The sequence below is a fragment of the Chiroxiphia lanceolata genome, chromosome 2, assembly GCF_009829145.1.
Source record: "Chiroxiphia lanceolata isolate bChiLan1 chromosome 2, bChiLan1.pri, whole genome shotgun sequence".
NCBI classification, from domain to species: Eukaryota; Metazoa; Chordata; class Aves; order Passeriformes; family Pipridae; genus Chiroxiphia; species Chiroxiphia lanceolata.
Genome location: NC_045638.1, coordinates 71,826,731 through 71,842,146, shown reverse-complemented (window position 1 = coordinate 71,842,146; position 15,416 = coordinate 71,826,731). Strand labels below are relative to the sequence as shown.

The 15,416-nt window shown below is 47.8% G+C and overlaps 1 protein-coding gene across 1 annotated transcript in view; it reads right to left on the bottom strand.

Moving 5' to 3' along the window:
- Positions 1–6,283, bottom strand: part of FLT1 (fms related receptor tyrosine kinase 1) — a 111,396-nt gene extending 105,113 nt beyond the window's left edge. Inside the window, exon 1 of the mRNA XM_032681035.1 lies at positions 5,934–6,283. Coding sequence (XP_032536926.1) covers positions 5,934–5,991 — 58 coding nt within the window. The 5' untranslated portion in view covers positions 5,992–6,283. The remainder of the gene's footprint in view (positions 1–5,933) is intronic.
- Positions 6,284–15,416: the final 9,133 nt, after the last annotated feature.

Genomic DNA, 15,416 nt, shown 5'->3' with positions numbered 1-15,416 from the left:
AAAAATAATTTAGAATTCCTATATAAAGGAAGGGTGTACATTTTCTTGACCAGACTGAATTTCTTTACCAGCTTGATGCTTAAAATTTGTTACAGATTATCTGGCAGGACAACTAAAGCAACATAATAGGATTGAATTGGAAGACTTTCATACAGATAGACAAACTGCCTATCTGCCAGTAACCTGCCTTCTTAGCCAGCAACTCAGGCCTGTCAAATTCATCTGGGGCTGTACTAATCATTAAGCTGTAAGCATAGAAACAAAATTGGGAACTATGTAAAAGAAAATTTAAAGTAAATTTGAAGGATTTCCACTTTGCTGAAGGTTCCCAGTTATTATTTCCAAAACTCCATCGTTACAGCTGAGCTGTCCTGTAACTCTCCAAGATAATAAGAAAAGTCAGGAACTGACTTTCCATTCATCCCACTCAAACCTATAAAACAGAGCTATAAACAAAGGCCCTGAGTTCGAAACAAGAGCAAGTAAATAATGAGACACAATAATTTAAAATAGAGAGGTGAGAAAACAGTAATGGTCTGCACGGAGAAGTCCCTTGCAATGGCTCAAGAGGCCAAACCCATTTTGCAGTTCAAAGACATCTAAACCACAACGTCTAAGGCAGATGTACATGCAGAAAATTTCTCGCAAGTTTGTCTATGGCTCAATTACATCGTTAATACTTATAAAATAGATTAGGATGAACAATAATTGCAGCACTCCATGAAACAAAGAAAGGTGAGGTTTCATCTCAAACACTACCGGCACAACAGAAGAAGAAAATTCTCTGTACCATACAATACAATTGAATTCCACCATGTAATATCCATTTGCCATAAACATAGATGACAACTAAATTTTAGTTCCCTTGACTTTCAATCCCACGGTTTCTTAGTAAATAATACTGGATTTTAGATCATACTAGAAAAAAAATTTCCTCTTTGGAGAATTTTATCAGATAAATACTTCATGTAAGTTTCCTTGAATGTTCCCTGAAGATCAGATGTTGGACACCACCAGAGACATGACATGAAACTAAATAGAGCACTTGTCTAATCCAGGATGGCCGCTCTCATGCTTCTGTTAACATTATACTATGGTGATCCTGATGAGAGGTTTTTCCACAGAGGAATAACAAGGGCAACAAAGGGGTGAATTCCTTCACTCTGTGTCAAGGAAGAATCCCACAGGAAGGACGCTTAAGGGAACTATGTGAAATCATGAAATTCCTCTCATGAAATGCCCACACATTCATCCCTTGTTGCTCCCCACACACTAAGCAGGGGGTCTGTTCCCAGAGCATAGGCTTCCTGAGAGAACATCTGAGGAGTAAAGACATCTGCTCACAGGTCTCCAGCTCTGTGCCTTGCCCGCTCCACCCTTGCTTCCAGACACGGCATGGAAACAATGTCACCACATTGCCACAGCATCTTCAACCCACTGAAATCCTAGAAACCACTTCCTTCTAGCCACTTCCACATCCTTCAGCTGCTCCAACAGCAAAAAGAAACTTGTTTCAAGGCCATACCTCCCAAAGAAGGAATACAACTTAAAAAAGATGGCACAAGTGCTTAGTGCAATGTATTAGTGAATGCTGGAAGAGCAGCCCCCACCATCCAGAAAAGTCATGCCAAGAGAAGTCAGTGTCAACCACATCACACTGGATTGTGTTCTAAATATGTTACAGGGGTGACTTAACATTATGGATATGTATTTCGATAACGAAAATCAACCGGGATTTGAGGGAAAAACCAGAAAGAGTAAAATCAGATCACCATGAACATGAACTTTTTGTTTCTGCATTAACACAAGACAAACAGAAGTCTGTGAAAGATGATTAATGAATCAGTTAACTATTTCACAAGCTTCTATAATGGTCTTGAATACACAGATGCACCATGAGCTAAATCATCCTCTTCATCTTTAGACGGGCACACTTCCATTCACTAGGCCACAAAAAAAACCCACCCCAAATACAAACATGACTTAATACAGAGGAAACAGTCATCCACACTCCCAGTCCAAGTTTCTTCATACATCTCAATGGTTCAAGACTTAAATTTCAGAAAAAAGTACCTCTAAAAAAATCTCTTTGCCCACACCCTTGGTGTTTCTCAATCTGTTACAACTTTGCTTAGTTCTACCATGAATTCATTCTGCTGGTCACAAGGGCATGATATTGTGCCACACTTGGTTTTGGAGAGAGTACCGGTGCCCATATTTTCACTTTTCCAACTCTTGCTTTCTGCATAGTAACCAACAGGATTTATCCAGTACTGATCTCCAACCATAGGGAAACTAAACTGAGCTTCTACATCTCAATAGGAGAAAAATCCGTGGGCACCTTGCTGACAATCACTGGACCAATTTCAGGATAGGTCATTCGCAGCTGAGAATGCTTGGGAAAGGTGGTTTCTCAGTTGGAGGAGTATGTGCGGTAAGGATGCATCACAAGGGCAAAGAGAGAAGAAACTGGTTCTGTCCATGGGTAGAATTCATGCTAAAATGTACATTCTTACAATACTGATAGAGGGGAAAAAAGAAACTGTTGGGGGCAGGGGTGAGATCTAAAGACAAACCACGTCTTTGGAAGAAGCTGTTTGCTTCTTGAAGTCTCACACCAGTAGGAGAGATTTGCCTCCAAGGGCAGAGGTGACTGTGATTGGCCATTCTGCAGTTCATGGCAAAGCTACTCTAGCAGCAGTCTTGCTTCCCATTCCCTCTGGGGCTACAGCAGGAAGTCTCAACCCCTGACTTTGGGGGATTCAAAGGAGTAGTTTTGCTGATAAAGTCCCACCACAGCCCCACTGGACATAGACTTTGGAAATGCTGAACCTTAACCCCATCTGCTGACCTTCTTCCTTTCCCAATCTCAATCAGACATGAAAACTAGCAAGCTGATAAACACTGTGCTTGAAGTTTCCAAACCACATTAAAGTCTAAGGACTCATCAACTGTCCTGAAAATCTGGACAATTTCCTTTTGTCCTATACACCCACACAACCTGAAGGGTTATCGGCTTAAGTCTTTGAAGCATCTGACAAAAAATAGGCTCAACTTATTTGTTATTGTTCAGATGTAAGAAAACCCCCAAAACCACCAAAAAACCTCTCAAACCTCCCCAGTGACAAATTTTTAGGGGTTTAAAAGTATTGGGTGCTTCTGGATATGAAGATCTTTACTAGGGCAGAGGTGAAGTCCTGATTTCCTCTAGCACAAACTGTAAATCTAGAAGATGCCAGCCTAGCCCAAAGGAATTGCTCCAGATTTACACCATCTGTAAGAGAATGAAATCTAACTTTGTGTAGAGCATACGAGCAAAACACCTGCTTAGTAAAACGTCAGTAAATGATGTGATTTTCTTTAGCAAGGTCAGAAAGTTTGATACTTTCACCCCATGTATACATTTTTTTTAAACATCTGTGTTATATAGTAATGTTTAACTCTTCTGCCTTATGTGAATTTAGTTTGGAATTTTTGGGGGAGCCCGGTTTCCACAAAGGTCCAGAAGAAGTGGGAAAGCCAGATTTTCTGGACTTCATTAACATCTTCAGCCCTAATCCCTAATTAGACCACTCTGTATAGTTGTTTCAGCAAGTACTCAAATCAAATTGAAACCTTAACTTATGAACTTTCATCTGAACAGTGCTTTCAGAGAAGTCAGGTTAGTTACTGCAAGAAACTACCCTCAGCACTGATTAGATTTGACCTGGAATTTCTTCCTTCATTTTTTCCAACTGACCATGAAATTGAAAAGTCCACTGGGGATTTTGATGCTCTAGTTCCCACTGAAATAAATGTGATTCATATAGTGCTGTTCACTGATAAGACTGTAATAGAGTCTATTTACCTTTGAGCTGATGAATAGAGTTTCATTAAAAACACTGCAAACGGGAAGTGCTGGACAGCCTGAGTAAGAATTGTAGGTAAAAAGGCAGTGAAGGAGGATTAAATGGGAAGAAAAGCATAGAGAGATGTATGATACAAAACGTTCCACCACTTCACCAATAACTTTGAAACTCTCTGTGTAAATGCAAATATGAAGAGTTTTGCCAGTGATCCAGAAGAAGCATGATCAACCTATCTGGGATGCCTAAACAAAGCTGCACAAGAATGGTTTTCTTTAAAAGAAAAAAAAAATCAAAATCAATGAGTTTGAAAAAGTCTAAATTCTGATTTTAGGCACAATCTCTTGTACATTGGAGGCATATGAATTTCCAGCTAAAGAGCTTAAGGGCACTCAGACAAACTACAGAGAAGCATCTTTCCAGTGCCTACAGCACCTGAACCAACCCTGGGATGTACGTCCCCAGCACCCAGAGCACCAGGTTGACCCTTAAGCAAGTCAAGCTTTTCCCACTGGAACTGGTTGAAGGTACACACATCCCTGACAGTCCCTGGAACAGCAATGCGAACCAGGGTCTCTTACAGCCCCTGGCTCATAGTGTCCACTTTCTCCCTGGGCAGTGGTTTTTGCCATGATCTGCACAATGGAAAACCTTTCCAACAGGAAAGAGGAAGCCAGTCCCCAGCATAGCTGGTCACTGCAGGAGCCCATGTGGGAGTAGGACACCGAAGTTCAAACTCAAGCTGTGAAGGAAGCCTGGCAAGGATCTGAACCCACATTTCCTGTATCCAGGGTGGGTGTCCCATGCCTGTGCCTATTTCATCCTGGGTATAAGAACCTCCTTGGCGGAGACAAATAATGTGGGGAAATTAGCACTTTCCTGGGGAAAAGAAAGAAAAAAAAATAAAAGAAAAATACCTATATATCTGTATCAAAGTTGATGAATCAGCACTTCCCGAGCAGGAAAACGTCTCGTCGGAGCGGCCCCGCTAGCTCTCCTCCCGGGCAGCCTCGGGAGACAGCCGCCGCCGGCGGGCAGCACGGGCACCGCCCGCGCCGGGACCGCTCCCGCGGGCTCAGCGGTGCGGAGCAGTCCGAGCCCCCAGCCACTTGTGCGGGACAGCGTGGCCGGTCGGGCGAACGCGCTGCTAACCGCAAGAACGCCCGCCTCGACGGCTGTCCTGCGGGCAGCCAGCCCCTTTATGCCGTGTGCCGTGCCCCGCGGGAGCCCGCCGATCTGCTCTGCGGGGCATCCCCACAGGCCCCCACGCACCCCTACTCCCAGATGACCAGCCACGCAACGCTGGGACGAACTGCCCGCCACGGCGCACCGTCCCATTGAGGCCGGCTCCTCACTCAAAGTAAAATAAAACTCAATTAAGAACAGCAAATCTGCATTGATCCGTCCTGGCACACGCAGCATTGCGGGATGCAGGCGCCGGAAAGCAGCTCCATCGCACTCTCCAGAAAGAGTAACGCCAGGTACCCCGCGGGCAACCCCTCAGGCAACCTCAGCGATGCTCTGCCGACCTGTCCGGCGGGCGGCAGCAGGACCTGGATTTTTGCGAAGAAAACGGGCACCTTTTCCGCTTCACGGGCAGAACTGGGATACTTCGAAACAAAGTGCGGGGGAAAGAAGCCTGCTCTGCAGCCAAGACATGCTTTCTTTCCGTGATGAAGCGGTTCGGACATCTCCCGGTCACGTACGGCTGTCCCCCGCGCCCGGGAGAGGCTTTCCTCTCCACCACCGCCGCCTTGCCCGGAGGAGAAGAAGAACCGAGGCTCCGCACCGCCGGACCCCCGGGGCTCTGCTCCGGGGGCACGCCACCAGGAATCTGGAGGATAACAACCGCTCAGGATGCGGCGTTTCGCTCCTTGAAATGCGGAGATCGCTTTCCCGGCCCTGCCCAGAGGAGAGGAGCGAAGGGGAGGCAGGTGCCCCCCGGTTCCAGCCGACAAGCGGGGCGCAGCGGGGCCGGACAGGGGCGCAGGAGGCTCCGCCAAGGAGGCACATCACTGGGGGCCCGTCTCGGAGAGCTCGGCATACAACGGGGGCTGACTGGGGCAGCGGGTCCCGGCAGACCCTTACCTGAGAGCAGGAGGGTGGCTCCCAGCAGCACGATCCCTGAGAACAGCTGACGGGGCATGGTCCTGCCCGCGGGAGCGCAGGTTTTTATCCCTGCCGACGGCGGCGAGGCAGGGGCAGAGGTGCCGGCTGGCCTCCGACGGGCTCTCTTTGGTCCCGGGCGCTTCCCGCGGTGGCGGAGATAACGGCGCAGCGCGGCGCGGAATCCGCATCCAGCAGCCCCCGAGCCCTACCCGCCCGCCCTGCCCCGACCCGACCTGCGGAAAGGGAGCGTCCACTGCGGGCCGCCCTGCCAGCTTCACCTCCCGCGGGCACGAATTACTCGCCAGCTCCAGCCCCGCTGATTTATAACTTCTCCACCCCTCGCCGAGCACCCCTCCGCCCCCTCCGCCCACATCCTCCGCCGGGAGCACGCCCTCCGCGGGATGCGTCCTCTGCCCACTTGCACGCCCGCCCGCCGGCGGGTATGGGGTCGCTCCCCTGCGGGTCTCCCTCTCCTGGTCTCTCCCGGCCCCCACGGATCCTGGCCGTGTCCAACACCCGGAGCAGTGCTGCCAAGGCAGGCAGCGGGAATCGCCGCCCGCACGTCGCCGGGTCCCCCCGTGGAGGGCGCGCAACGCACTTGCGATTCCCAGACCAAACGCTGAGCAGCGGGGTCACAATCCCGCAGGGCCCCTCTCCGGCTCCGCAGGAAGCCCCCGGCAGCGCCGCGTCCCGTCACCGGCTGCTGGGCCGGGGCCATACAGTCGTTCTCCGACTGCCGGGCACGATGCTCAGAGCGCCCAAAAGCGCCGTGCGTGCCCCGGAGACCCGGGACTCCTCTCCCCGCCTTCCGGGAGGAGGGGGAGCGGCGGGGCAGACCGCCCTGTGCGGCGCCTGGCCTGGACCGGCACGGGTCCCCAACCAGCAGCGCTGAGCGCTGAGAGCAGGGAAGCCGGGAAGGGGCAGCACTGGCTAAGGATGCTTCTTCGGGAGTCTACCCTGCCAGCGCTGCTGCTGGCCTTTACTGACCCTGTAACATCCAGGGCTATCTTGGAAATATATTTCTCCTCCCTATGTGCATACCTCGAGTTTCCCACACGCGTTTTAGTTTGTGAAAAATCAGCAGAGAGTCTGTGACAGCAAAACACAAGCTCCATCTTTCCTTTTTCCCTGTGTTGCCAGAGAAAGGTTATTGGATAGGTCAGGTCTTCAGTTTGATCCAGTATGGCCCTTCCTATACTTTTATGCTATGAAATAAGTGGCAAGCATGTCTGCATGGGTGTGATGGCAGGTAAATGTGATCATCCCCATTTTACAGAGAAGGAAATGCAGGCACATAGAGAGGTTAGGCAGCTAGTCCAAGGTCATAGGAAGCTGGTGACAGGAGACACAAATAGAACTTGGATCTCCTGTGTCCCAGCAGACCATCCTGTGCAGATGAAAACTGTTTAACTTTAAAGTTTGTGAGAATATTTCCTGCACGCATCTCTCCGACTCCTATTCATAAGTGACACCCTAAACTATGAATTTAAGTCTGCATTTTCCAATCTTCCTGCCCCCAGCTGAGACCTTGAAAATAAAATAGCTATGGATACCTTCCCTCCCATCTGCTCACACCATGGAGGGAAGAACCCAAAGGGTTCTTTCCCGAAGAGGATGACTCACATGAAATCACCTCCTCCAGTGGAGAGGATAGCAGCTGGGAAAACAGCCAGAGAGGACAGACCAGCTAGAACTAGGATACTGGGCTTCCTGACTGCTCAGACCCCCAAGGAGCAAGAGCTCCCCATGGAAGGAGCTAGGGAACTATTTGTGCCTGTCTTCGGCCAACCCAGTGTTGAGTACGTGCTGAGTCTGAGATGATGCAGGCCCCATCACAAGCTCAGCAGCCATGCCACACCAGTTCCTCCCCACCCTCTTCACACCACCTACATCACAGCTGCATTCAGTCATGCCCCTCCAAAGACCACATTTCTTTGGCAAGACATAGCTCCTTCCTTCTCCAACAGATGTCATCAGCTCCTAATCTACTCAAGTCTCTGAGGACCAGGGAGGGCAAACCTAAAGATCTGCTCCTAACACCTCATCACTCTTCTATATGCTAAAGTCAAGGAGAGATGAGATGTAGAGCTTGTAGACTGAAAAGACCCCAGTAGTAAGATACAGGGAAGGAAGAAGCAGCAGAAATTCCCATAAAGCAGAATGAAGGTACAGTAGGAAGCCTGTACCTGGAACTGGATGAAACAGTCTAAAAACCTAGGTTGAAGCATCTGGAGGGCTGCATAGAACATATGAAGTATTATTATTTATGTATCACCATGCAACTTGCAACATCTAGTAGGGTGCAAACCAGCTTTGAAGAGTAGTTAAGGTATTATGGCTGAACAAACACTAAGGAAAGAGTCAAAGACTTGTCCCAGGAAAAAGTCTATCCTGCAGGCAATGTGATCTCTTCCTACCAGAATCTTAGGCCTTGATCTGATGCTAAGTAGTGGGTGGCATATGTAAGGACAACTTTTACCTTTGGAATTCAACTGTCATTCACTAAGACAAACAGCTCTGGTGCAAGCACAGCTCACAGTGGAGCAGGGGATCATAGAGAACAGGGCAAGTTCCCAGAGCCAGGGGAACCCCAGGAGAGCATTGAGGCCCACACGGAGCTGGCAGCTTGCACAAGAGCAGCTGACTCAGCATGAGCCAGAGCCCTCAGTGACAGCAGCTGCCCCCACTCTAATGAGTGCCTCCTAATGAGAGGAGCCCTTGGGGAGTGCTAGCATGAATCTGGAGATGCCTCAGTCTACTGGAAGCTGGTAAACATTGTCCTAGTTTTCAAGAAGGGCAAGAAGGATGACCCATCCAAGAAGGTCTGTCAGGTTCCACTGAAGAGCAGCACCACAGAAAAGGTCGATGGTGAGTTGAATATGTCAGCAGTGTGACTCCTATCAGTGTTCCCTGGCAGCCAGGAGGACCAGCTGTATCCTGGGTGTGCATCAGGCACAGCATTGCCAGCCCATCCAGGGAGGGGATTCTCCCACTCTACTCTGTACTAGTGTACTAGTACACTAGTACTACTGTACTATCTTGAGTACTGTGTGCAGCTTTGAGTGCCTCAATATAAGGACATCAGAATTATTACACTGTGTCCAGAGGAGGGTGACCAAGATGGTGAATGACTTCAAGGGCAAGACTTAGGAGGAGCAGCTGAGGTCAGTCACTTGGTTTGTTCAGCCTAGAAAAGAGGAAACTGAGAGAAGACCTCATAGTAGTCTACAGCTTCCTTACAAGGTGAAGTGGAGGGGCAGGACCTGATCCCTTCTCTTTGGTGACAAGTAATAGGACCCATGGGAGTGGCATGAAAGTGTGTCAGGGAAGGCTTAGGTTGGATATTAGGAAAAGATTCTTCACCCAGAGGGTGGCTGGGCACTGGAACAGGTTCCCCAAGGAAGTGGTCACAGCGTCAAGCTTGACAGAGTTCAAGAAGTGTTTGAACAGTGCTTTCAGGCACATACTGTGACTCTTGGGGATGGCCCTGTGCAGGGCCATGAGTTGGACTCCATGATTCTTGGTTCCCTTCCAACTCAGTATATTCTGATTCTATGAATAATGGATACATAACAGTTGTTATGTTCCCTTCGGCTCTTAAATGTGGGGATTTTCCTTTTTCTAGCATTTGTTAAAAAGACTATTGCTAAATAATAGAAAGAAAGTCAACTAAATTTAGCAGATGAGAGTAAGCCCTCTTTGAAACGTATCAGGCAAACATTCTTGCTGCAAGGCCGATCATCTGCTCAATCTCCAGCACTACAGAAGCTGCAAAAGAGAGAAGGAAAATGGCCTTCATAGTAGAAAACATTTGTTTTTAATGTTCACTTGCAGCCCAGCAGTACCTTGTATTGCTGAATTTTATTCTGCTCTGAAGGAAGACACCTTCTACCAAGACTTTTGCTTGAACAACCCACACATTTGACACTAAGATCATCAAATTGTCAGGCAGCAAAAGCACCAACTCTCCAATACACCTCCCTTACCCCTCCCTGAACAACAAGACTCATTGGAACAACACAGAAAAAGAGCAATAGGAAATACAAAGAAAAGGCAAGTAATCAAGGCATTCTGATCCTGGCTCTGCCTTGAGCAGCCCACAACCATGCTGCAAAAAACCACAGATGTGGCCCTAAGCACACAGGACTTTTCATAGCTGAGCACTCAACCAGGGCATTGCCTCTTGTCTGCTCTCTGACTCTTGCATGTCTGGCTTCAAGAGTTAGATGGAGTTGCAACTCCTTTCAATCTGGATATGACTTAGTCAAATCACTGAGACACATCCTGAGGTTGTGGTTTTTATTCCCCAATGGAAATAGAACCCTTGGAACATCTTGAGTTAGGAATCACATGGACAGTTCCTGTGGACCTGGCAAAAATAAAGAGTCCAGAAAATCCCACTTATACCAGCAGCTGAGACCCTTCCAATCTGACCTGACTCTTTCTAGTCATGAAAAAAATTTTTATTTACACCAGTGCTCAAAAGAGCTTCTTGTGGCACTGGTTCCAATGTTCAGAGCATTACACAAAAGGCCACCTCCAGCACCTGCAACAGCAGGTGCCTGCCCATGAAAGACTGTATGAGTCAGATTTACAGCTGGGGAACCTCTTGTTATCTGTTGATCCCTGTACTCACAGCAGAGAGGTAGACACCTCACAGGATCAGACTAGACTGTCTTTGAGACAGTCCCAAGCTCTAGATGTCAGGAGAGAAGAAAGGTGTCAAAGCACAGCAGACTGGATCTTCCTCTGCAGATCTAAGAATCTGCATCTGCCAAGTGACTTCGTTTAAGATGACTGGGTGCTCCCAGGATCGAAAATGTAATCAAAGCAATATTTCAGTTGATCACCTGAAAACATTACAATTTTTGCAGAGCCAGTGGGAAAGGTTCCAATGCTCCCTGTCTACCAGTGGAAGCCTTCTCTGTCCCCATAGGCCTTTATCAGTTCCACTGGCACAACTATTTCTGGGACTCAAAACTGTTTCTGGGGCTCAGTGTAAAACAGTTTGGTGAAATAATCCAGGATGTAACTTGCCTGCTTTCTATGGAGGATCACTTATAACCTGTATTTTACTGATATAGCTTACAGCACACCCACACAATGGGAGACCCAGTGAACTGTAAGAACTGGAAGACTATTGGAGCTTTCTATACTGATCTAGCTACTGGGGAGACTGTAACCTGGAGCAAGATGCGAGGTGACATGGAGTGGGTCTCCTCTACCTAAGGCCTTCCTTCGACTCTCTTTTCCTCTCTCCTCTCAATAAGGTGTTTACAATTGCCATTATTTTGACATCCTCTGGCAGGAATAGAATCTAAGAAGCACACTATCAGATAAATCCCATTTACCTTCATCATTATAAGTCTAGCTGCTACCATTATTTAGATTTGTCCATTACACTGAAAGTCACATGTAAACTGAAGTAAAGTTCCCTGGTTTTCCCTACTTTTCTCCAGGAAGAAAAAGACAAGATCTTTTCTCTGTACTGCAGTATTTACTACTTATACCTGCCCACCAGGTACATACATAGGTAAATGTATGCAGAGACATAAAATACAGCTGTGATTGAGCTTTCCCCCAGCAAGGCTGAGCTTTACCTTGTATTATGTAGACTCTTGACTCTGTACCTGGTCACTGTTTGTGGCAATGACACCCAAAAGCCGCTGCAAAGAACTAGGTCTTGGAGGACAACCTCACATCACTGTTGCCCATTCTTCACTGAAGGGTATGACAGCTCAGAGCAGTGCTTGTGTCATCTGTCATCCAAATTTCCCACCTGCATCAAACCTAGGTCCATTTCTGAGTGGCAAAGCAGGCAGATGTCTAACCATAGCAAGGAAGAAGAAGCAACAGGAGCACCTAATTTGCCGCTGCTCATTTTTGATTATAAATAGTCAACTGGCATTAAGCAGTTAATCAGATTACCTGGTATTTTATTGGAAAGTTTGGCAGCTAACGAAGAAGAGCTCTTGCAGTACTTGGGCCTGTAAATACCCCCTGCCAGGACTTGCAGTGGCTGAGTTAAGGAGCTCAGCTTTAACAGTACTGTACCTTGACAGTACAAGGTCACCGCCTTCACTGGTAGTTGATAAGGACAAAACTAGGGTAGTCCCTTGGGATCCCTCCTGTCCCTTGGGATCTGCTTTTAAACTGAAGCTGTAACACTGGTCCTTGCTTATGCTACATCACAGTTCACAGCTGGTGTATCTGTGCCCAGTCTTGCACCACCCTTGTGGCCTTGCTAGGCGATCACCAGGTAGTGTCTGACCCCGACTACTGTGTCTGGACCTGATCCTGACCCAGACTTGCCGTTTCACATTCTGGCTCCTTGCTGGTGTGGTAACTGCTCTCACCTGCCTTTTTACTGCCCTTGGCTCAGTTGGGAATCAGTTGGCCCTCACTAGTCCCTGGCACATCCAACATGATTTTGGCTCTGCCGACATCTCCTCTTCCTGCCAGGACCATACAGCAGAACACCAATGACTTCATCCCTTTTATTAAGAGCAAAATCTATTACAATGCACGTTTTCTTTCAAAATACTACACAAGTGGTTTTATATGTGCATTCAGCAACATTTTACTGAACAGAAAAGAGAGTGGAACAAGAATTTTCTGTCCCTGAAAAACACAAGTACAATAGAAAAATACTAGTAAGCATTTCCACCGTATGCTGGACCCCACTCTCATGCACACACACCTGCATCAATATGGGAATGACCTACTTTAAGCATAGCTGGGTTAGTGTGGTGGTGACATAGCACTCTTGGCTTAATCTCCCAGGCATCTCAAATCCAGTTCCCAGCCATTTTTTCTTCTCTTTATCTGGGAGGATATATATCTTTGTCTTGGAAGATATACTTTCCTGGAGCTACAAGTACATGAATGTACCAGGATAAGTGTTTAGAAAGAGGCAAGACCACATGAAAGAATAGAATACATCTCCTCCCTGTGGAATTGGGCTGAAGTCACTGCATTTCAGTGGGAAAGACAATCAGAAGGTCAGCAAAAGAACCACAAAACCAAACCAAACCATGTCAAAAAGGGAAAACTACCCAAGAAAATACTGGGCCATGAAAAGAAAACGAGCCTTACAATGAAGAGCTCTTTTCCTCTTATGACCCCAAACACTAGCTCCCAGAGGCTTAGTGTTTCCCTCACCATAACACAAACCAGGCCTCCAGGCTGGGAGCCCACGCAGCTGCTGCTCACGGAGAAGCTGGTAACTCATGGATGTGCACAAATGCCTATGTCCTGATTGTTTGGGAACACATCAGATACAAAATGTGAACAAAAGCAAACACTTATCCGACCACAGAAATTATGTTCACAAGAGTGCCTTGGGAGCTGTACTGGGAAATGTGGGATACATACTGTGCTGCCAAACCCTGCAGCACCAGAGTAATGTGTATGGTTACACCACATGTGCCCCAAATAGAAGGGTTGGTGTAGTCCCTGCCCCATATGCTGGTTCACTTACACAACTGCAAGTAGAGCCACTTCATGGGAGGATTCAGGGCTGGGTCCAGGGCTAAATGGGGCTAAATCAGTATTAATGCAAGTCTACTTCCATCTACTACAGGTGGAAAGAAAGAAGGCCCACTGCAACATTTGCCTAGAACCTCACATAGCTGTCTCCAGCCACAGTGTTTGCCCAAAACCATGTCAGACCTATCTCAAGCTCCATCTGCAAGTGGCAAGGATGATGTTGTACAGAGGAAGACTAAGGAGAGCTGCACTGGTCCAGGGGCAATAAAAGAGCTTCCTCCAAAATGCACTAGAATTGTCTTTTCTTTCATTCTCCAGCCATGACTGAGATTTTCAACACAACAGTTTTAAGATAGTTCTTTTACACAGAACACTTTATCGAAAATAAGCAAAAGTGAAGTATGAAAGTGTTAAAAAAAAAAATTAAACTAGCAGACAGGAATAAAGGATTGTTTTGCTTCTAGTTCCATGAGATACTCATGGTGGGCAGTCATTACTTTAGTTGACGCAACAGTGTCATTTCCACACTGTGAAATGAGTATCTTTGCTTCCTTTGGTGCAAGAAAACCATGACTGGCAGACCAGCACAACGGGGGAGGCAGAAAAGGGTTGCCTGCTGACTTGGCAAGCCTCAGACTTGCCCATCTGGTGCTTACAAATCCTGTCTGGGAATGCTGTCTTGTCACTAGGTCCAGCACACAGAATCCAGCACAGGTCTAGGAGGGAGAATGGTCTGTGCATAAACTAACCTCACAAGTACCACGAGCTGCTGATACAGTTCAAGTGTGTCCTTGCCTTGCAAAGCTACCAACTCATCTCCTGAAGCTGATGTTTAGGTTGTTTTTGGCAAAAGTGGAAAGACAAGAAGAGCAGACCAGAAGATTTTAGTGACAGGAGTTCTCTTGAGATCCTCAGAGACTTCTCCTCAGTCCCGGGAATGGGCAGAGTGAAGATGAAGAAGCCAGAACTGGGCTGTGGTCACTGAATCCAAACCTACATTTGCCTGAACACCACAAGGCAATAAAGACCAAAGCATCATTTGATGAATAATTGTGGAATGTATGTTATACTTTTGACACACGCAGTCTTTTTGCAGTAAAATTTACCACAAGGGTCTATACAGGGCTAACCGTCTTTTTTAATCCTGTAATCTCTCCTGGGGAGAGCTTGATAAGAAAGACATTTTTATATTTTATTAACAAGTGTGTGGCTTTCCTGGGACAACCATCGTGCAAGGGCTAACATCCTTAGAGGAAACGGGTTAGGAGTTATTTTGCGGAATTGGACTTCACAGGTAACAGAAACAGGCGTTACCACTCGTAGAACAGGAGACGTTGTGGCTCGCCCTGCCACCTTCAGCCCTCGGCAGACGGAGGGACAACGGCACGGCGGGCGGAGCGGGGGCCGTGGGGCGGGGCGCGCTCCCACCGCGGGCAGTGGAGCCGCGCTCGGGTCTCTCCCTGCACAGGGGAGGATGCGCAGAGGAGGCTGCTGCCGCTTCCCTTCCCGAGAGCCAGCGAGCCGAATTTCCCGGGGTGTGTACGGTCAGCAATAAAAAGAGAAACGCACGGTCCAAGTTAATTTTCCACCCCCGAAAGGAAATGCTGCTTCCTGTATTATGCAAGGCTGGTGCCAACGACACTGACACAGGAGTCTATTGTCCTTTTCACAAAGCCGTGGTGGTGAAGGACGCCTGAGTAAATAGTCCTTTTGCAACAGCAAGGAGCTTTTGATCTTGGGGGGCGGGGGGGTGGGGGGGCAGTGGGGGATGGAGAGACAAGCGGGTGTGGGCTGGGGGCTGGGAGAGATGCGGCGGCAGAGAGGAGTACCGAGGTGTTCCTCGCCATACCTCCAGCCCCACTCAGGAGGCCAGGATGCGCAAAAGTCTCTGCAAATGTCTTTGTCATGAAAAGAGATCACACAGCTTCGGCCTCTCTTCCAGTGTGTGCAAACTAGAAAAAAGACAACAGGGAT